The sequence below is a fragment of the Talpa europaea genome, assembly GCF_964194135.1.
Source record: "Talpa europaea genome assembly, chromosome: 9".
In the NCBI taxonomy this organism is placed as follows: Eukaryota; Metazoa; Chordata; class Mammalia; order Eulipotyphla; family Talpidae; genus Talpa; species Talpa europaea.
In genome coordinates, this window is record NC_140076.1 from 59,391,651 (window position 1) to 59,415,100 (window position 23,450).

Genomic DNA, 23,450 nt, shown 5'->3' on the forward strand with positions numbered 1-23,450 from the left:
CATACTTTTTAGTTTTGTTATTAGCATTTGTGACTAATAAAATCTTTCCCTATTTACAAGAACAGTGTTATTCCAGTTTAACATTGATTGGCTTTGTAGCCTATTTTTACTATCAGTTTTTGCTGTGATAATAAGTACCTCCTCTGAATTTAAATATTATATAGTTAGTAATAATAATGTTTTGGGGATTCTTCATGTTAAAATTTTGTTGGGGAAGATCTTTATAGAAATTGTAAAGGTCTGTTATTATTACTTATGTAATTAAATCTGTGCTTTATGTTTAGGGATTTAAGGTGTAAGACAAAATTGGCTCACACCAAGTTCTTAAAATAGATTTTTCAAGTAATTACTTTTATAGCAATCATATTTAAATTCACATTAATTTATAAATTAATAATAATATTTAAATTAAATAAATTATTTTTATTTGAAAGTGGATACCAATGCTTCAGAATGGACGATTAAAGACTGGCCAGTTTTGCCTACCAGTCTCATTGGAAAAACCACCACAGGCTTATTCTGTGCTATCACCTGAGGTCAGTATCTGTTATGTTGACATTCACAAAATGGAATGAAATGGATTTTTCATTTTTCTGAGGTGTTTTTTTCAAACCTTGGTATTTTTTCTGGCTATAAGTATATTGATAATGAAGTAATTAGACTTCTCCTATAGAATACTTACATACTATTATGCTTTTTTTTTAAATAATGTTTTTAAAAAAAACTCAAAGAAAAGATAAATTTAACAAATTTTCATTTTGTAATATTGGAAGATTCTTTAGGAAATGAGCATTTCTTTTTCTAGACATTTCACTAAGAGGTTATTGGAGGGAGAACAGAAGTAAGTTAATTTTTTATAATTCTTTTTGTAATTGATTGTGTACATGAAAATTAAGCAGCTATTAGCGTGCAATAAAACAGACATTAGCAGCTTTGATAATGACATATGACTTGAAAGAAACAAAAACAGTGGGAAAATATCAGTCAAAAATCAGTAGTCGGGGCCTCCCCGGTGGCGCAGCGGTTGAGCGCTGGGTTGCGAAGCTTCCCGCGACCTCTGTGGTGCTGGTTCGATCCCCGGCTGCTCCCCGGCCACCAGAGGAGGCGTGCAGACCTCTCCTGCCGCCCGCTGCTCCCCTCAGCAGTGTACTTCGGTCCTTCTGCCTGCTCTGCTCCCCGCTCTGGCTCTGGTGAATTCTCTCACCCTCCCGCGCTTCTGACTGTACCCAGCGCATGCATAAACAAAACAAACAAACAAACAAACAAACAAACAAATAAATAAATAAAAACATGCCTCTAAAAAAAAAGTATATCTAAAAAAAAAAAAAATCAGAAGTCACTGTTCAAAGACCAAAGTGCCTTTTGATAGAACAATTATATGATGATTACCAATGTCTTAATGCTTTGGCCATATTGGATTATAAATGTTAATATGAAATATGTCTTCTGAATGTTCTCCTGGTGGCACTTATTTTTAGATAGAACTCACAAAGTACTCACAAATAAATCTGTATTGTTTTTACTAAAGAAAACCTCAACAACATAAGACTACTACTCTGAAATACTTTCTTACCACTCTTTGTCACTCTCTTGGCCCTACCACACCACACAGTGTGTTTAACTGTTTTACAGACATGGAAAAAGAACATTCCCACAGCAGACATTTTATACATTTCCCCCTATTGGCCATGCTGTGGCATAAGATCTACTTCTTCATTTCATTCATATATCCATTCAAATACCATTTATTTAGAGAATTCATCTGTTATTACTTTGTTTTGAGTAGCAGTGTCTATCACTCTTTAGTCCTTTACTTAGCTTTATCCTCTCAATAGTTATCACAGGCTTTGTAGTTCAAATATTTTTGTTTATTTATTAGAGTATAACTCTATGAGGACAGGGACTTTGTTTTTCTGTGTACTGCCTTATGTACAAGTACATAGACTAGTGTTTGGCTCATATACATTCAATAAATAGTTATAAATGTGTCAATACAGACAGTTGGAAAGAATTATGACTTCCCCACCTCTGCCCCACTACTACATTTTCTAGTGAATTGGGGGGCTACTTATTGCATGGAAATTGTATGTCAGATTTCTGCTCACGCCTGTGAGGGAGGACATACCTTGCTATTGCTCCCTATTTAGCCTGCACTGTCACCACAGTTAGTGGAGATACTTGTTACCACTGAGTTAGAACTGGCTCCCAGCTGCCTTCTGATACCACCCATTGCATGTGGATTTGGAGCTGGTATCAGTGTACTTCATTATAGCCTTGAATGGGGACGCCTAGGCTCCCACTTAGCCTGTGGGGCTATGATTTGTTTCTTTGTATTTGACCAGAGCAGCGCAATTACTGGATTTGACTAGAGATAGCAGACTTTTCTTGGGGGGTACTTTTTTTGTTTTTCTCTCCCTTAGAACACTCCTTTCGGTGTTCTGGGTTGGTAGCTTCTGTAGCACCTATTTCAGAATATATGAGACAAGAATTAAAACCAGGAAACACTGCCTTATAGTTCCTCACGTCTTAAGGTTTGTTGTTTGTCTGTGGTGGTCTCTCTACCTTTCAGTCTGTATGTTTATTTTATGTATTATGCTCAGGGTTTGTAGCTTTTCTTAGCAGGAAAAATAGAGAGAACTGATGTACTATCTTTTAAAATAATTTTTGTATATATTTATAATTAACATTCCTAGCAATTTACATCAGGAAAAAAATACTTTCCAGTTTTAAAACAATGGACTTCCCTTGCTTGTGAATGTTTTAAAACCCAATTAAGGGAGACTCTCTGGTGGCGCAAGGGATTAAGTTGCAGCACTATCCACAGCCACGGCAGAACGAGTTCAATCCTGGCCAGGGAGGTGACCCACATGGTACATCAGAACTCTCCTGTCTCACCCACTGTTTCCCTCAGCAGTGTATTTCAATAGATCTGCCTTTTCTGCTCCCCAATCTGTCTCTGTGAATCCTCTCAACCCCCATACCTCTAGCCTGAACCCCAGTCTTATATGTGTAAATAAATAAAAAACAAAAAAAACCAACTGAACATACTGGGTGTTAAATTAAATAGAGCATTACAACCATTAAGATGACATTGTAGATATGAATTTATTGACATAAAAAAGAGTCACATTTTAATATGGAAAACACAGGTTTCAAAATAATATCTGGTATCTCCTATGTAAAGATGTATCTAGAAAAATCTGTATATAGAAGAAGATTTAGAATGACATAATAGGATATATCTCTGGGAAGATGAAATTTTTAGTTCATTTTTTCTGATTTTGCTTCTTGGAACTTTTAATTCTTTCGTAGGGAACATTGATTTCATAATAAGAACAAAATGTAAGCTTTAAATTTCCTTAGAGTGCATAAAAATATTTTATATTCTTTTTTCTTCACTGAAATATAATTTTTTTTGTTCTCAGAATTCATATTCCATTTAAGCATCTGTGATCTTTATGTTTCATATCTTGTAGGTTCCTCTACCTGGCATGAAATGGGTAGATAATCACAAAGGTGTTTTTAATGTTGAAGTTGTTGCTGTTTCATCCATCCATACACAAGTAAGTAAGTTTTAATAATTTTTATGATCAAATTTCACTTCAGTGAATTGGACATGCTGTCTAATACTGGGCTAAGACTGATTCCTAGCTAGCTGTCTTCTCTGATACCACCCGGTGCGTGTGGTTATCAGTTGTAAGACTTAATGGGGCTATATGTCAGTTAATAATGTAGTTTTAGAAGTTTCTTTTAAGAGGCTTCAACAAAGTGTTATTTAATGTCAATAAAGGAGACATTTTTCTTTTTAAAATGTCATTGACTTTATTTTGAACAACTGCGTGATTTTTCCCATTTCTGATGTGTAGAATAAATAGTGTAGAAACAAACATTTCATTTCACATAGATTCAGGTATTTCAAATGGAAAGACTTCTTAGGGATAATTTGCTCCATATTCTTTACCATATTTCTGGAATATGGCAAGCCCAATTTGAAAGCCTTTCTGCTTACTCTTTCTCTATCTGGAATATTTTTCCTCTTGACATTCATTTGAGTGCTCTTCATTAGGTTTCTCCTTACCTTAGAGAGACCTTCTCTTGTGACTCTTTTGAACAACAGCCCCAGCACTCTATATTGTCTTACCCTGCCTGTATTACTGCTTTTTTCTTGTTTTCTCTTGCACTTTTCTCTCTCACTCACTTTCTATGTATGTCTGTGTATGTGTATATGAACATGCATGCCTACATATATATTTATTTATTGACTTATTGCCTCATTAGACTGTAGTCATGAGGTCAGGAAGGACCTTATAGTGTAAGGCAGGAAAATGTAAAAATAACTATATAATGAAATTAGTACTCTTTTAGATATTATAAACTATATCATTTCAGGTATGGAGGAGAGGATTATCTGTTCTGCTGTGAACTAAGATTTCACACTGATAAAATATAAGTGCAAGTGGTCAAGTCAAGAGGAATCAAGATGTACAAGCTTCTAAGAGTTCTTGTCCAATGGAGTCACAAGGACGAGTTAAACTGAATGTGTGAAATGTTGTCTACTAGGGAAACTCACTAGAGACTTAGGATTTTTACTATAGGCGTGTGGTAAAGGCAACCTCTACCTAATGTGTTGCCAAAAGGCTAATAGCTGTGCAACATAAACCATATTGCTTGCACAGGCAATGATAGCCAAGGGCCAATCTTGAAGGAGACCTTTTAAATGAAAACAGTCTTAAGCGTGTGTTAATGCTTTCTTTACAATGAGGTAGGGAAAATAAAGGCAGAACACCTCTATATTATTGTTTAAAAACATCAACAGGCAAAAAAGGTAGTATATAGCTTTTATTTAGCAGTGTACCACTGAACATAGTAAAATAATGATTCCAGTGTGTTTTTCCTTTTTGTTACTGGCCATGTCCTGTTTTCTACAGTTCTACTCCTTTGTTGTAGAAAAGATCAACAATATAATATACTTTCGACATTTATTTTTTCTCTTAATAAAAGTATTCTTAGTATCATATTATAATTTAAGTATATAGATGCATTATTTGTTATGCTTTGAAAAATTCCCATAACCATTGTTAGTTTTTTCTTTTTAGAGTCGGTAATGTACTCATCTTTTATTCATAACTCTGTTTGAATGTAAGCAGATACATTTGTCTTTATATAACAAAGAGCAAAATTTTGGGTAAAATATATTATGGAGATGTTTTAGAATCTGCAAGAATAGATTGAAAGTGTCTATTGTGTAGTATCCTGGCAGTCAGTCTTGATGACCAGTCCTCAAAAGTATATAAATTTTGCAACTATGTTAAACAATTTTGTCATGTATTATAAGCTTCTTAAAGGATGAAGACAGTAAATGTTTCTTATGATGTTTTATACTATGCTTATAGCTATTTGACATTTACTAGGTATATAGTTATGACTTAGTAGTATTTTTTACTCATTTAAATACATATAAAATTAGAACAATATTAAAATTATAAATATGAAGCTATTTAGTATTTCTATCTTTTAAATTTTATTTTTGTTGTTAACTAAGTAAGAGTCTTACCAGAATTCCAACACACTTTTTCTTACATCTCATTGGTCAGAACTATAACACTTTAAGTATAAAGAGCCCGCATCTACCCTGGGATTGGGCACATTACTACTTTAAGTAAGACTGTGGTCTGTCAGTGTAGAAGAATGTTGGATAATAGCAGTCAGGATTTAGTTAGGAGTTGAAAACTGCCACTACTTTAAATGGTAAAAATGTATAAATTGTTAACTAGGTTAAAGGTGATTGAATACCAAATGGGGTGAAAGAATTCAGTGATGTTTACAGAGACAAGCAGTGTCAGAAAGTGACAAAGAAAGAACTTAGAAAACCTAGAAGAGTATAGTGAAGGCTGAGATACAAACCTGACGAGAAGGCACTGCTAGAGGAACACATCACCTGTCATTCTGTGGTAATGAAGAAATGTGGGGGAGGGTACCTAATGTGGAGCTACAGAAGCCCCCCCACCCTTGTGGGAAACAGTGTTGGCCCATACCCATGCCCCTGATCTGCAGCATTCATGTCTTGAGCCACCATCAAGAAAACAAGAAGAAAAGTCCCTTCTGACTCATTAAGATTAGCACTGTTCCTTTACCTTTTGGAGTAACTACAAAAACTAGCTGACTTTGAAGCGTCTACCTTCAGTGTGGCAAAGATGGTGGGTTTGGATGGAGCTATGAGGTAATAAATTGATAATGAATGTGGTAACTACCTAGTAAATCTGCCACAGTAATTGAGTTCCAAATCAATAAAGTAGACTTAAACTAGAAAAAGAAATCCTTAATCAGCATCAGTAAATTTCTTGAATAATCAGTATTTACTATTGATTATTTGCAGTGGCTGTTTTAATAAGAATTAACAGCTGATTAATATACATAATAGAATGCTGTTTAATATACATATGTATATATACATGTGTACTTTTTTACATTATCAGTATGAAATAGTAATGGTTTAAATTTGGGGAATTTACGGAATTATGGTTGTTTAAAGCCTTGGTTTATTCTTTTTTTTTTTTTTTTTTTTTTAGGATCCTTATCTTGACAAGTTTTTTGCTCTGGTCAATGCATTGGATGAACACATGTTCCCAGTCCGAATTGGAGATATGCGAATCATGGAAAACAACTTAGAAAATGAATTAAAGAGCAGTATTTCAGCATTGAATTCATCTCAGTTAGAACCAGTCGTTCGATTTCTTCATCTTCTGCTTGATAAACTGATACTTTTAGTTGTTAGACCTCCTGTCATTGCTGGTCAAATAGGTAACTGACTTATGTTTTGATCATGAGATGTGCAATTTGTTATTTTTAACTTGTGTAGAAATAGAACCGTGATTACTATTTGTTATCTATAAGAGCCATGTTTGATTTTTTTTTTTAAGGGGTTGTTAGTCACTTGCCCAAAATGATAACTTTCTTTTGTTTGTTTTCATATTATGTTCTATATAGACTATTATTAAAATTATGTAAACAAATTAATTTGTTACTCCTCAAATATTCACTAAGCAGTTATTATGTGCACTAATATGTACTCTCTAAGGCATGGGTCTGACTTTAAGGATCTAAACAGACTAGTAGGGAAACAGGCAGACAGATAAATCATGTTACATTTTACATGATATATAGTCTACCTCATCTAGGTTTTCACACATCCATCTACTTAATATAGCAATTAACTCAAAATCCCTATATTCCCTTCTTTTGTGTTGTTCTGAAGAGAGATATTCCTATTTCCCACCCTTTTCTAAGATTTTTTCTCTACTTTTATTAACAGCTTCCACCCAATTCCTACAAATTTCAGCTAACCTATTATAGGAATTTTGCATTAAATAGTGGTACACAAAGGGGAGCAGTTTTCATTTCTTTGAGGATTTTTTTTTAGGGAAGACTTGTAACTAGAAATAATTCTTGGGTTGAACATTTAGTTATAAATTGAAGGATTGATGATTACAGGTGATATGATGGGTAACAGTTGGGTGGTTTTTTGACTAAGCAAACCCAAACAATTTTCATGTTAAATTAGTAAAATGAGTTTTTGGTCCTTTTTTTTTTTTTTTTTTTTTAAGAAAGGTGTGTTTGATCCAAATAATATAGGCTGTCAATAAAAACAATATAAATTTCATCTTTATATACTTCATTTGTATGATCATTGTACTGAATTTGTATATAGGTGATAGGATCTTGTTGAAACTTACAGTCTAAAAAAGTTAATGCAAAAATGTTTTCCTCCTTAAAAGTTAATCTAGGTCAAGCATCTTTTGAAGCCATGGCATCAATTATAAACCGGCTTCACAAAAACTTGGAAGGAAATCATGATCAGCATGGCAGGAACAGCCTTCTTGCATCATATATCTATTATGTTTTTCGCCTACCAAATACTTACCCTAATTCACCATCACCAGGTATTTTAATATTTTTACAGTAAAATTGTGTTGTATAGATTATGTTCATGGCAGGATTGAAATAATCTCATGGTACATCCTTTGTTGCTGATTCATCCAATAGCAAACATCTATTGGAAGCCCACTAAGTGCCGAATGCTCAAGTTAAAAGAATAAAGAGGTTACATTTTAAATCAACATTATTTGATAATCTCTAATTGGAATTAAATCTTAGTTGATTTAATTCTTGGAAATGAACTTGAAAATAACACGTTTCTGGAAGCATTTTGTCATTGACTTTTAAGATAAATAGAACATTATATTTGTCATTTAAAATGCTATCAGACATTAAAGAAAAAATATGGTGACTCAGTGGTATGGTGACTCCAATAACCCTGTGAAAGCTTTAAGAATAAAGATTGTTCTCTAGAAAAGGTCTGATTTATTCATGGTCAATAAAATAATACAGAGCCCAAGTAGTTACTTGCTTTTTGTATGACATTGGAGGAAATGGTGGTGATATTGATAGTAGTGGGGATGTCTTAATTTGAATAACTCTTTAGTTTTTCATGTAGTCAGTTAATGCATATGTTGTTAATACTTTTGAACTTGCTTACGTATTTATCGTATGAGTCATTCACTAGTAGTACTGGTAAGTGCCCGTTTTCAGCTGTTGGTAACATTAATGTTAATAATGGTGGCGAGTAATTATGACATTCATTATGAAACCTAGACAACAGAATCTGACTCTACATTTTTGCTTATTTTATTTTTTTACTTAGTTGCACAAACAGGTGATTGACTTCTCTAAAGAGAATGTATTCAGGTTTATAATTTTCCATATTGATACTCTAAATTATTGTACATAATGCTCTGAGAGTATAATTGCTTATTATGCACCCCCGTTTTCATTAAGTACACTAACAAATGTTTGCAAAACATTTTTTTACATGTTGTCCTAAAAGACTATATGAAATGACAGGTATGTGTCATTTGCAAATGACATTCAGAAAGATTCCTTTAAATAAGAAAACTGGAGACTCACTATGGATATCATTGCTGGGTATTTATATGTTCGTACAGTAAAATCATGGTTGATTTTAAACAAGAAAGGAATTTATAAAACCTGGTATCGGGGCCTCCCCGGTGGCACAGCGGTTGAGCGCTGGGTTGCGAAGCTGCCCGCGGCCTCTGCAGCGCCGGTTCGATCCCCGGCTGCTCCCCGGCCACCGGAGGAGGGTCCCACATGGTGCGCAGACCTCTCCTGCCGCCCTCTGCTCCCCTCAGCAGTGTACTTCGGTCCTTCTGCCTGCTCTGCTCCCCGCTCTGGCTCTGGTGAATTCTCTCACCCTCCCGCGCTTCTGACTGTACCCAGTGCATGTATAAACAAAACAAAAAAATAAATAAATAAATAAACATGCCTCTATAAAATTTAAAAAAAAAAAAATGGTATCTTAGGAAAATTATCCTTTCATTTTTTATATTTATCGTAAAGATGCTATTTTGTTATAGTTCAAATTTTCACTGATAAAGATAGAGAAATAAAGCATAATAATCACGTAACAGATATTGACAATAAATTGGCTCTCCTATTCATAACTGTCAAGGGAGAGATAGGAAGACTAAGAAAAAATAAACACCAGCTTGAGTATTTTGGGTGATTGATACACCGGTATCTAAATGAAGGTAATGTCTGTTGTGTTTGTGTGTGTGTGTGTCCCCTACACACACAGACACAAACTTGTTTTTTATTATATATATAATATATGGTCATAGAAATATTGATGAGATAATGATTTTCTTTATAACTTATGTGATCTTGTCAGTTGTTGTAAAATAGAATATCTTTGTGTAGCTATCATTTTCAAATAAAAACAATTCATAATCTTTGTGGAATTTTGTACTTCCGAAGATTTTGTCAGATCTTTCATGACTAATTTTCTTTGTTTAATTATGTGCTGTTTTATATAAAACTCTAGGTCCTGGGGGTTTGGGAGGATCAGTGCATTATGCCACAATGGCTAGATCTGCTGTGAGACCTGCAAGCCTTAATTTAAATCGTTCTCGGAGCCTTAGTAACAGTAATCCAGATATATCTGGGACCCCCACATCACCAGATGATGAAGTACGGTCAATCATTGGCAGTAAGGTAAACCGAAGACTGTATATCTGTAAATTTGGTTTTTAGCTTATTAGCAGATAAGAAATATTCAATTGTTTTCATTTATCCTTAATTTTAAAATATATTTGAGTTAGTAATCAGAAATTAAACATTTATTTTCTATATTAAATGCTAAGTGTTTAATGTTTCTATTAAATAGGCTCATTGTTACAAACTAGTTTGTATACTTTACTCAAAAAATCTTAAAATTTTAAAATATGACCAGTGTGACTGCTCACATATATTTTTTTCTGTCTAGTACTCCATCATATAGAAAATGACTAGTTTGATTTTCTATAATTAAAAGAGACCTATGGAACTGTATTGAGAAAAGTACATATCTTGATTTAAAATATGAACCCCTCTTCTCTAAAAGATATTAAGAACAATAATTAGCCTTGATTAGTAATAGAACTTCCTTTCATATGGTATAAGAATAAAAAAAATTATTTAACAATAGTTAATGATCACCCCAGACAACCAGGAAGATTTCAGCAGATATAAGATCTAGCTACATTTTATTTAAAGCACCCATCTTTATTACCCAAAAAAATATACTCAAGGAACAAATAGTTACTGCCTTTCTATATAGAAAGTACAGAAATAATCCAGAGTTCAAACAAGCTGAAATAAACAACAGTAAAACCAAGATCAAAAAAATCAAATCACATTGTGTTTTGATCAAACCATTTTAAATATATTCTTTTGGTATTGGAAAGAAGAGAACTTTGTTATGAAATCATAGCCAAAATATTTTTTTTTGCCATTTTAATCTGCCTACTAGGATATGAGGAAAAGTTAATAAATGTGTTCAAGGGTCTGTTTTTAATCCTTGAACTATAATAGAACTTTCTTTTTAAGATCTAGATTTTTGTTAGGTAAAAACTTGAACATAGATCATGAACATAGGAACTATTGATCTATTCATATAAGGAAATTTTACATTCATTTTTTAATGAATTTTAAGCATTGAGCTCATTTTAAAATTACTTTCAAATAATTTTTTTTTAAGATTCATTTATTTATGCATACAAAAGCTGAGGTAAAGGGCAGAGATGTGGGGGGTGAGAGGATTCACCAGAGACAGAGTGGGAAACAGAACAGGCAGATTGACCAAAATACACTGCTGAGGGGAGCAGTGGGCGAGACAGGAGAGGTCTGCCTTGCCATCTGGGTTGCTCCCTGGCTGTCCAGGAATCGAACTCATGCTGCAGAGGCTGCGGATTGCTTCATAGTGTGGTGCTTATTCCCTTGCGCCACCAGGGAGGCCCACTTTCAAATAATATTTAAAGTGACTTTTTGTGAATTCCTTGAGAAAGTCATGTGTAGATGAATTTACATGGGATACTGCATAGGTTACAGTAATTACAAAAGAGCAGGCCATTTCCCATTCCCCACATATAGATCCATATTTAGGAAAAGAACCTATCTCATTGTAATAGAGGTAGGGCTTAGCATTATTTGCATATGTAAAACTTTTCAGTAAAATAAACCTGATTTGTGAACTCTAAGAAATGTTCCTTTTAAAGAGCTACAAACACCATTTTCTTTACATTTCTCCACTTAAAATATTTCTTAATTTCTGTAAGACCTGCACTGTGCCTCATTTAACATGTTCTCAGGTTTTCCTTTATATGATGTATTTGCTAGAATATATCAAAATTTAGAACAAGTTCTATATATTATAGAATATTTACCTTTTTCAAGTAGTTAATAAAATGGGATGTAATAATGATACTTATGACATATAATGATATATATGTAAATATATCTGTATGCATGCACTTCTAAGATAGGCATCATGAGAATTTGTCCTGTAACAAGAGACTTATCTTAATCCAGTTTTTTTTTTATTTTTGTTGTATCTTGCAAAACTTTTGATAGCTACCTTCTTTTTAAACTGTCATTCAGTCATAATCCCCATTAGTAATGGATACAATTTTATCTCAGTATAATATTGTAAGGAATCTGAAGCTACTCTATTCTGATTTTGTTATCCTGGAAATTCAATAAGGTCTTCTCTAATGATTTAGTTTTCCACCTGCCTCAGCCTATAGTCATGTTCTATATCTTGTTATTACCAATAACAGTTCCTTGTAATCTCAATTTGATGCATATTGTTCATTAACACCTGTTTTTTTCTCTAGTACCACAACTCTTAACAGTTTTTCTACTACTGTGCAACTTCTAGCCATTTGATTCTATCACCTTTTTCTGATGTCTTAACCTTTAATGTTCTTTCTTAAGGTTAGCCAGCTTAAATCCAGAATCAGTCATGTTGATGATCCCCATTATAAGCAAAACTGAGTTCCCTTGTCTTTCTCTCACTTCATTTTACTTTCTTAGTCAAACCTCAAACCATAAGGGAACCCAGTCAATTGCCTGTGCCATGTCAGCACCTGTGCACCTGAACATGACTTGAGAAATACTATGAGGAAAGCTCTTATTTGAGATTAAAGACCGTAAACCTCAAAAGAGCCCTTAATGCTGTCAAGCAATTATGCTTTATTTCTGTATTCCATTTACATTCCCATTCTCCCAGAACGTTTCATGCCTCCCTTTGTTACCTCAGACCTCCCAATACCTCCCCACCAATTCTCATTTTATCTCCAACTTGACTGAGAAAATTGAAACCATCAGAAGAAAACTTTCATAGACTTTCGCAATCACATCTACCTACTTGCTGTCATTTATATGCTACTTAATAATACACTGTTATAGATGAATTATCAATTTCCCTAAGTCCATTCCCTCCATTTGTATGCAACCTTCCATGTCGTCTGACCTACTCAAGATCCATACTTTAGAAGTTCAAGCATTTCTCTCTTAAATCATCATTTTCTCCCTATCTACAAAATCATCCCATCCATATACAGGATGTAACTACTCCCATTTAAAAAAAAAATTCCATATTTCTCCACCTTTTGTAGTAAAATTCTTTAAAAGAGTTTTCTATACTTGTTATCTCTAATTCTTTACCATACTTCATGAGTACCCAACTACCCAACATGAGCATTGATGTCAAATCAAATGCAATAAGGGCCTTGACAAGGAAGGAACCTATCTCTAAGGGACAAGTTAATGTTACAAAGTTTTGGTAAAAACAAAAGTGTTTTCCCACATATGCACACATTTGGTTAATCTGTTTTATGTTAATTGAATCAGTAAACAAAGTTATTACATTGGTAAATATCAATGATCAATTTGCTTAACTAAGGACAATTTAATATAATTTTTAGGTCTATGGCACTTACATTATGAAAATTATGTGCTTTACAAATAAATGACAATTACAAAAGAAAGTGATTTTCTTTAAACGGTTTTGACTTTGTCATTATAACTATTCAGTCTTAATGTTGTGGATATAATATATAAATATGGGCACAAAGAGCCTATTGTTTATGCTCACATTAGTAATTAGCATGTGCCTTAATTTTAAAGGAAATTAATAAGCAAGGAGTTACAAAGTGAATTTTAAACAAAGTAAAACAAAGATATTGCTATATAAGAGCACACTTGTAATTTTGTAGAAATCAGATGCTCTTTATAACATGAGCAGTGATTATTAAAATTAAAAATGGCAGAAAGGACTTAAACTGTGGAAACATAATTTGGGAGACTGGTGAAAAATTTATTTTAACTTACCTGAAAAACATTGTATGCTGATTTAATTTTATTTGAAATAATATAATGGAGTTCTGGGAAGGCAAGTATTTTGTTTTAAAAAAATCTACTGATTGCATAATATTACGAGTATTTGAATGTTGTCTAATTTTTTTAGGTAGCTTTAAAAATGAATGGAAAGTTTTAAAACTTTGTTTTTGGAGTTTGCTGTATTTGAGGCATTGTACTTTGTAATTTACTTCCATTATTTAATTTGATTCTTACAATATGAGGGAGATACTGTCATTCCTATTTTGTAACTAAGCCACAAAAAAGGCGATTAGGTAACTTACCTTAAATTTTATGACTAGTGAACAGTGGAACCTAGATTTCACCTTTAACTCTAATCTTATATATTCATGTGCATCAAAAATTAGCACCAATGGGTGATGGTTGTATCATCACTTCAATTTCCCTGTATTTTTTAAAAAAAGAAAAAGGGGGGAAATTTTCTCCCTGAAACATAAGCCCTTGAGAGTTGGCGGCTTCCCCTCCTACCTTCATCCCTTTTTTCCTCCTTTTATCCCACTCCCACCCTAATACTAATGCATGGCCTCACTCCCAGAAATTCCGATTTAATTGTTTACCTTGCAGTTATGGTAGCGGTGGTTGTTAAACTTCCCAGGTGATGCTAATACTGAAAAATCGAATTGATTATGACTAGTACCATTTTCTTTCCTTCTTTTGGTCCTTTTTGGTTTGAGTTTATACTCATGCCCTAATATTTTTAGTCTTTTTTCTTGGGTTGTGTTTGTTATTCTTATTTCAATAATTTCTAAAACTCCTTTATAACTTAGTAATTTGTAGAAGAGTACATTTGGAATTTTGTAGAAATCAGATGCCTTTTGTAACAGGATATAGGGAAGATACGATTCCTATAGAAAGCCCCAGTGTAATGTTTTTACTTATAATATTTAAATAAAATAGTAGTTCTTTGTTTAATTATATTAAGCTAAGTACAACCCAAAATCCATCGTAATTTTTAGTAAGTAGCAAATTTTAGGCATTTTAAAAAATTTTTTTACGTAATTTCTCCTATTGAGTGCTTAAAGAAAGTGAAAGAAAAGCAAGGTCAAATAGAATGATGGAGTAACACTGTAGTGTTTTCAATTAGGGATACATGGAATGAAATTAGTTCTTTAGAAAAGACTGCAATGTTTTTCTTTCCATTTATTTGAAATAGTAGTTACATTCAAAGGAAATTGTTGCTAACTTGTGCCATCTTTAAAGTGAGTTTGTGGGGATGCTACTGTGGGAAGGTTAGTTTTTGGTACTGCAAGAAGATCTCTTTACATGAAGAGAAATTATCTTTAAATATGCTATACTTAATGTTCTTGGTGATTTTTTTCAAAATTATGTTTTAAGAATTTTGATGAACTAATACTCTATAGGTGTCTCAAATTTTTGGTTGCTTTAACAGTACTAATTAAAAACATGTTTGCATTGGAAAGTCTGGGTTTCTTTAAGAATAATTTATAGCATGCCACATGTAATATTCTTTCCTTTCCAACTGCTTTCTATTATATGCTTAGGGTTTAGATCGCTCCAATTCCTGGGTTAACACTGGCGGTCCAAAAGCTGCCCCATGGGGATCCAACCCCAGTCCAAGTACAGAATCAACACAGGTGGTGTTTATATTAGAGGTTTCTTTACTGGCTGCTGATGTTTCCTTTAGAACATTACTTTTTTAGTATATACTATGATTTCAGTGGCTTGCCTTTTTAATCATTAAGAAGTGTGTATTTTTGTTTACTTAGCACATTTTCCAACTACTATGCATGAATACCACCAATTGCACAGTAATGCTTTTCTTTCCTGTTTCCTATATTCTCTTTTCCTCCCTTATATACCTTATCTGTATTTCAGTGCCTGCTGCTTATGCAATTGATGGCTTTGATAACAGTTTCTACTTTAGGGGTAGCACATCTTCAGTAGGCATTTAAACATTTTTTGTGTATGAGGGGGGAAACACCTGATAGTTTTCATTTGCTTTTGGTCTAAAGTGTAGCTATTGTATCATTTTCATTTAACACTTACTATTTTGTCATTTTTTTCCATAATCATTGACTAGAAGTACTGGTCATAAGCTAAAATTAATTATGAATAGTATATGATCCTTATGTTATAAGATTAAATGCCAGAAGCAAAAGTCCATTTTAATTTGTACTGTGTTGCAAAGTATGAAATTTGTTATAATTTAGTTGACTTAGGTTATGCTTACATAAATCTAGTTGCTTGATATCTAATACTGCATGATACATCAAAATATACTTCTCATCTGTGTATTTGCTTTGGAGAAAATGCTCTTGTTCTTGTAGAAAAAGTTTCATTCCATGTATAGTATTACAAATAACTCATTTTGGATGTAGTATATGGCAAACAAATAGTGAAAAGTAAGAGAATCATTCTAAACTTAATTTTCTTTATGGATTATGAAATTCTTGACGTGTTTTTGGGCCTCAGACCAGTTGAGAAGTATATTTTTACTTTTTACATTTTCTTACTAGGTATGTGCATGTTGTATAGATCATACATATGTTTCATTCTTTGCAGCACTCTGAATTTATGTAATCAGTAAAATACTCTTATTTTTAAAGACTAAAAATATTAGAAGTCATCTTGGGACTTCTAATGCTGTCATTAAAACAACTTAATTTAGTGAAAATTAGATGAGCAATAAAATAGAGTTGTTGAAACCACAATAAAACTCTATTTAAAAACTTGAATGTAATCCTTGAGCTACAAAGTCATTCACAGCAGACTTTAATGTTATCTCGTCATTCATTCATCTTCACTTCATAGGCTATGGATCGAAGTTGTAATCGTATGTCTTCGCACACAGAGACGTCAAGTTTCTTACAAACATTAACGGGACGCTTACCAACTAAAAAGGTAGATTCATATGAAGACAATCCACATAGGGGGAAAATAATTCCAACAATTAAGTAGATACTTTACATTATCAGAATGAGATGTTAACAACACAGTTGCACTGTGTTTAAAAATATATTTGAGCAACACTGCTTGTCTGATGCCTTTTGGGGCATGCCCCTCCAGTGTGGACTTTTTCACATTATTGTAATATTTATATCTTTGAAATTAATTGTGTTTAGGGCTTACTGAATCTAAATTTGATCATCAAATTTTTATACCAAAAATGTATCAACTCTTAATTCTGTTTCTGTAACTGCTTCTGTTTTGTGTTTTAAATCTCCAGGGAAAGGAAGATGAGTTAGAAAATTTTTCACTCTTAGTAAGATATGTTGGTTTGCTTCCCTTATGCACAATTTTTTTTTCATATTAATAAACACTACTTTGCAATGTTTGTATGCATATATATGTATATTATGAGGCAGAAAATTTCTGCTCTGATAACTTGAAAATTAATGATTTATAGCAAAGTTAAAAATTTTAAAGTGTTTCCTAAATTGTACCAATATTTGCATAAGTTCAAATAAGTGCAAACAAGATTTTATTTGTAACTGAGTTTTCGGTCTACTTTCTGTTTGCAGGTACAATTTAGGAGGGCACTTTCCACCTGTCCTTTTAAAATTACATTTTACTGCAAGATAACATGTAATTTTTACAGCTGTTCAACATGCCACTGTCTTATATGTATAAATAGCCGTTTCGTTAATGGGTGTCCTCACTGCATCATTGAATGGTTCACATGCCTTATTTTGCTTATTCTCATGATATCTTCATTTGTAGTTGCATTATTATTTGGTTTATGATATCAGCAGATTTGACTTTGATAATAACTTTGGATTTACTTCTGGATAGCTTTTTCATGAGGAGCTGGCTTTGCAGTGGGTTGTTTGCAGTGGCAGTGTTCGGGAATCAGCTTTGCAACAAGCCTGGTTCTTTTTCGAGTTAATGGTGAGCAAATTATATAACTTTTTTTTTTTTTTAATATTTATTTATTTATTTATTTATTTATTTATTTATTTATTTATTTATTTATGCAAGAACCAGGGTACAGGCCAGATGAGCAGGAGGGTGAGAGGATTCACCAGAGACAGAGCAGGGGCCAGATTACAGGCAGATTGACAAAATACCTGCTGAGGGGAGCATTGGGCGAGACAGGAGAGGTGCCCTATGGGACCCTCATCGGCCAGCCGGGATCAAACTGGCACTGCAGAGGCTGTGGACAGCTTCACAGCACGGTGCTCAACTGCCTGCGTCACCGGGGGTGGGGGCAAATTTTACACCTTTTAAAGTATTGTTTTCTTCAGTGAACAATTTTGTGTTCATTCATTATTTTATCATAGAAATATTTTCCTGGGGCCTTCCATGGTGGCGCAGCTGTTGAGCGCTGGGTTGTGAGGCTGCCTGCAGCCTCGCAGCACCAGTTCGATCCCCGGCCACCGGCGAGGGTCCCACAAAAAAAAAAAGAAAAGAAAAGAAAAGAAACATTTTTCTGTGTCCCATCTTACAGTTTTACTTGTGCCTCCAAGATAAAATTCCATATGTTACATCTCTAAATAAACAGAGTGGACACTCAGCACAATTTAGAAAGAATAATAAAGCTTAATAAAGCTTAATTGTTTTCTTTTTTAGGGATAGTTGTAGAAATGAATTATCTTTTTAAAGAAAATCTGTGATACATTTTTTCTTAATCTGAACATGCTAGTGTATAATGGCAGTGCCATTTATTCCATAGCAAACACAGATAAAGAGAACTTTTTGGATACCACAGCTTTTATGTTAGAAAGCTCTTAGGGAGATGCTAGTTAACAGTCAATAAAAAACTTTTTGCTTAATTCACTAAATAGTATTAAAAAAAGGAGTTAATCTCTTAATAATTACACATATAAACATAAGCATGTTTATATGTATATAAAATATATGTATAAATATACATGTACATAAATGTAAATAAGTAGAAAAGCAATGTTTCTCAAAGGGCATACAGTATGGTAGCACTGCTATGGACTATGTACTGCCAAGGCCCACACAGATTAAGTAACTTGTCTAAGTATACATAGCTTGTAGACAACAGAATTATGATTCAAACTCAGGAATTCTGGTATTTGGGGGTCTCCTCTTTAATCTATAGAAAGCTGAAATAATTTAAACTTTTCTTCCAATAAAGAAATATGTGGGAAAAAAGGAAAAGAAAGTAATAACAAGACCAAAAATAAAGGAAGTACAACAAAGGGGGCTTCCAGGGTATGTTATTGGGTCATTCTCATTCTAAATATTGGATGTTCCCATTTTGGGGATGAGACAGTTCTAGAAATCTATTAATCTACAAAAAATAGAAATAAATCAAAGACTATATAAAAGCGATAGGCAATCCATTTTTTCCCCTGGAAATCAAGCTCTGAGTTTGTAGTTATATGCTTTTAATATAAGATCAAAATTGTAATTTTGATTTTTTTTGTCATTTTATTTGTTCAGATTTCCTAAATATGGTTAAAAGTTTAAGACACAACTTCAGGTCCTTTGAATTTAAAATTCTTTATTATCATTAACATATTGTTGTTAATCTATATTCAAAAGAATTGTATATATTCAAAAGAATTGTAAATCACTTTGATTTTATATAATATTTTATTACCATTATTTAGTCTTCAATATTTAATTACCACCACCATATGTTACTCTGTGCTAAATGATAAAACACTGTAATACAGTCAATGTTTCTAACCTCTCAGGGCTTGCAATTTGGGATATATGGAATGGCAAGATTGTTAACTCAGTAAGATTTAATTTAAAGAATGAATTTTTTTCTGTTGACATAGTTTTTCCTAATACCTGATCTTATTTTTTAAATCAGTTTCTACTGCCAGGGTAGTTTAATGTGATTGAGTTATATGTATAGGATATTATGGAGAACTTTTTCAAAACATTTGAGAAGCTTAAAGTATTTCAGCTATTAAATCACATGATATATTGAAAAAAATGGCCCTATTGTTTAATCACTGTAACTGTTAATCACATACATAAGAAACTCTGGCTTACCAGTGGTTTATTTTTCAGGTAAAGAGCATGGTACACCATTTATACTTTAATGATAAACTCGATGCACCAAGGAGAACTCGTTTTCCAGAACGTTTCATGGATGACATTGCTGCTCTTGTCAGCACAATTGCTAGTGATATAGTTTCACGATTTCAGAAGGTAATAATAACATATTTTAAATTAAATCTCTCTTCCAAGTTCACATTAAACTGTCATACTTTTATTTGTTTTTGCTTTTTATTCTGTTTCCCAGGACACAGAAATGGTTGAGAGACTCAATACAAGCCTTGCATTCTTTCTCAATGATCTGTTATCTGTTATGGACAGAGGATTTGTTTTTAGCCTTATAAAGTCTTGCTATAAACAGGTAATGCTTAATTAGTAGTAATTAGTGATCAAATAATCTAAATGCTGTGTTTGATCTTTTTAGGGCTGGACCTAAGAGACCTTCAAGAATACATTTATATACTGACATTTAAAACAAAAGTATGTTTTGCTAACTGAATATTTTGTGTCTTGAGTGATTTTTAAAGCAGCTGCATTTTGTTATAAAGTCCTCATAATGTATGCAGCCTTGGACATTGTAGAATTTAGAATCATGGACAGATGTTTATCCAAGTCCCAAATATTACTCATTGTCTTGCTTTTCTTTTCCACAAACAGCTGATTTTGTTTTAAAATTTTTATCAACTAATTAATGAAACCTGCCTTTTGAAAAACATTGGCTATTGGTGCTGATAGATCAATTGGGTAGTGAATTGTATAGTCATCCTACAATGACCTTTTATTTATTTATTTTTTATTTATATATTTTTTACATCATTATACATTTTTAAACAATGTTTGCTTCCCCTCCCCCTCACCCCCAGGTGTAGTCCCCATGGAATTTCCTTCACCAGTGCACCCATGTACCATCACCACCGTCCCCTGTGCTCCTCCCTCCCTCCCTCCTTCTGATCCCTCTCCTACCTCCTCCCCTGCAGAATGTCTCTGGTTTAAAATTGTTTCTTTTTTTGCTTTTGTTTTGTTGTGTTGTGTTTTGTTTGTGAATTACCTTTGAAAGAGCTTTGAAAATATGCAGATCGCTGGGTCCCACATCACATTGTTGAAGAGCTGAAGTGTTGAACACAGTGTCTGTGAAGCACTTCTTAGCTGATTCTCAGATTAGTTTTGGGGTGACTATGATTAAAACTGCTATTTAGAATTTTGACGATTTGTTTTATTGGACGCCTTTACTATATGTTTCGTTTAATAGTCAGAGAAATTAAAACAGTGCATAGGCTCTGACCCACTTACAAATAGTATTTTTACTTTCCCACAAAATTTCATGTATTGTTGCTCCCAAAACCTATCCCATCTTTATTCTTCAAGTGTCAGCCTCCTACATTTGCCAACCATTGAGCTAGATGCTAGGGACACTAAAGCTATTAAGTTAGTTTTTATATGTTTCCTCAAGTAGCTTATGGTGTACCTGAGGAAATAGACAAATAATAGTAATAAATTTGGGTGAACACCAAGTGCTATAAAAAGAATGGATAATTTCTTTCATGAAGTTGTTTAGATGATATACTTTTCCTTTATAAAGTGCATCTTTGAGAAGTAGAAATATTAACACTATTTTGGAGAAATATTAGTACATTTGTACAGTAAGTCATTTATTTTAGCAGTAACTCTGGAAAAAGCTGATACTGTCACTTAAACCATAAAACCCAAAACTGCCCACAGAGTACTGTTCTTTAATTCTTACATCTGTCGTGGTGTTGGTATTAGAGAAATGATATATTTGATTTGTGTTCTTATTTATGCAATGCTTTCAAGGTCTCGTCAAAGCTTTATTCATTACCAAATCCAAGTGTCCTGGTGTCCCTGAGATTGGATTTTCTGCGAATCATCTGCAGCCATGAGCATTATGTTACATTAAACTTACCCTGCAGCCTACTTACTCCACCTGCATCTCCATCACCTTCTGTTTCTTCTGCAACATCTCAGGTATGCAGAGTGTATGAAAAAATACATCTTTTAAAAAGATGTGAAAAAGCACCCTAAATATCAGAAAAAAATAAAGGGGCAATACTGAATAATAACTGTACTTAGGAGCTGTATAAGTGCTTTAAAGGTATTAATTATTTACTTCTCTCTGCTAGTCTTGGAGGTACATCCTATTATTATCATCCCTGTTTTTCACATGAAACACTGAAAGGTCAATAACTTACTCAAGGTCACAAAGTAAAATGTAATAGAGCTAGGATTTAAACCAAGATACTTGCTGACTTTATTCTAGAGTCTAAGTTCTTAACTACTATGTTGTATGCCTCTTACAGATACTAATCTATAATACCATGTGAGTGAATCCACTTACATAAATTCAGTTATATTTGCACTGGTTGGATTTTCTTGAAACAGATACAGACCAAGTTTTGGGTGCACAATATTTATTAGGGCTCAATACTTATAAAAAAGGGGGATATAATTTACCTGGGCAGAGAAATAAGTTGAATTGCAATGAAGGCATGATGAAGCTTTTGCCTCGCTTTCTGAGTATCTATAAAACTAGATGAGTGGTTAGATGTTTTCATTGGGTGATCACTTCAATAACTAGTAGTTTCTCTAAAAATGTAAAAGGGTTATTGTGGCAGTTAATATATGCCTTGTCATACATGTTGTGATTAAGAGAATTTGTGATTTTAGTATCAGAGAGTGCTGGGTTTTCCCTTCTAATGAAACATTTTTTCCTACTGCTATATAATTCATGAGGCAAACAAGCTACCTCCTTAAACTCTATGACCAAAGTTGATCTTAACCCTTATTTTATTTTTGAGATATTTGGTTCCTGAATGTAATTCACTAGGCTAGATCAATTGCATGTGTTTGATAAAAAGAAAATTTAAACTTAATTTACAAAGATTGGGAAATATCCAAGAACACCACCAACTTTTCATTTTACCTTGACAAAAATTTGTATGGATCAACCTATTTCCACATATTCTTTTACCTGGTTAGCCCACACATCTTCCTATATTGAATGAAATTAGTGTTTTACTTCCTTCTGCCATCCTCAGCCAAAGATGTGGTTACCTAGTCAAGGAAAATTAATCATAGATATACTTCCCAAGATCTTTAATAAAACACAATTGTTTATGCCTAATGACCTCATGAATCTCTGATTACAGCCAAGAAATTCTTAGGATTTCTTTTGATTGTTCCTCACATTCTCATCTAACTGAATATTCACATTCTAATAAACAACAGAGACAGCACTTTTTGGGAGACCAAGAAGAATTTTACATACTTATTAGGAAGATGACTTTTCCATAGAGAAATCTTAAATCTGTTGATTTCCCATGAACTTCATATGAGTGATCTTGAATATGGATTACATGGGGATGAGGTTGAGGACACTTTGTCTTGAATTATTTCTTAGGGAATGTTATTTTGCAGTAACTTAAAAACTCAGCTAGTGGACCACAACATCATAGTAATTTTCAGAAGATAGTATTTTCCCTGAAAAACAATTTTACTGATATTGGAATTTCTCTGGAAACCAGTAGACTTTATTATGAATATTTCTCTTGTACTCAGCAGTGAGTACATAATAGATCATTTGGATTTGGTTGCTTGTTTTCCCTTCAGAGTATAATATTGAAACATTCTGTGTTGTTAAAATATAAAGGAAAAAAAAAGATGGGAAAGATTCAATATGAGGAAAAGAAAATTGAAAATAATTTGAAATATAATTTCAT

At 33.1% G+C, this 23,450-nt stretch overlaps 1 protein-coding gene across 7 annotated transcripts in view; it reads left to right on the forward strand.

The window, feature by feature from the left end:
- Positions 1-23,450, forward strand: part of DOCK7 (dedicator of cytokinesis 7) — a gene marked incomplete at both ends in the record, with an annotated part of 152,880 nt that overhangs the window by 80,433 nt on the left and 48,997 nt on the right. For 3 of the 7 annotated variants that reach the window (XM_084242692.1, XM_084242693.1, XM_084242694.1), the window contains 11 exons: positions 435-536; positions 3,477-3,563; positions 6,570-6,801; positions 7,776-7,940; positions 9,899-10,068; positions 15,276-15,368; positions 16,546-16,635; positions 17,527-17,622; positions 19,729-19,869; positions 19,964-20,077; positions 21,529-21,699. In XM_084242692.1, the coding sequence (XP_084098818.1) occupies positions 435-536; positions 3,477-3,563; positions 6,570-6,801; positions 7,776-7,940; positions 9,899-10,068; positions 15,276-15,368; positions 16,546-16,635; positions 17,527-17,622; positions 19,729-19,869; positions 19,964-20,077; positions 21,529-21,699 (1,461 nt within the window). The remainder of the gene's footprint in view (positions 1-434; positions 537-3,476; positions 3,564-6,569; positions 6,802-7,775; positions 7,941-9,898; positions 10,069-15,275; positions 15,369-16,545; positions 16,636-17,526; positions 17,623-19,728; positions 19,870-19,963; positions 20,078-21,528; positions 21,700-23,450) is intronic. The other 4 variants (XM_084242695.1, XM_084242697.1, XM_084242698.1 and 1 more) reach the window with 2 other exon arrangements.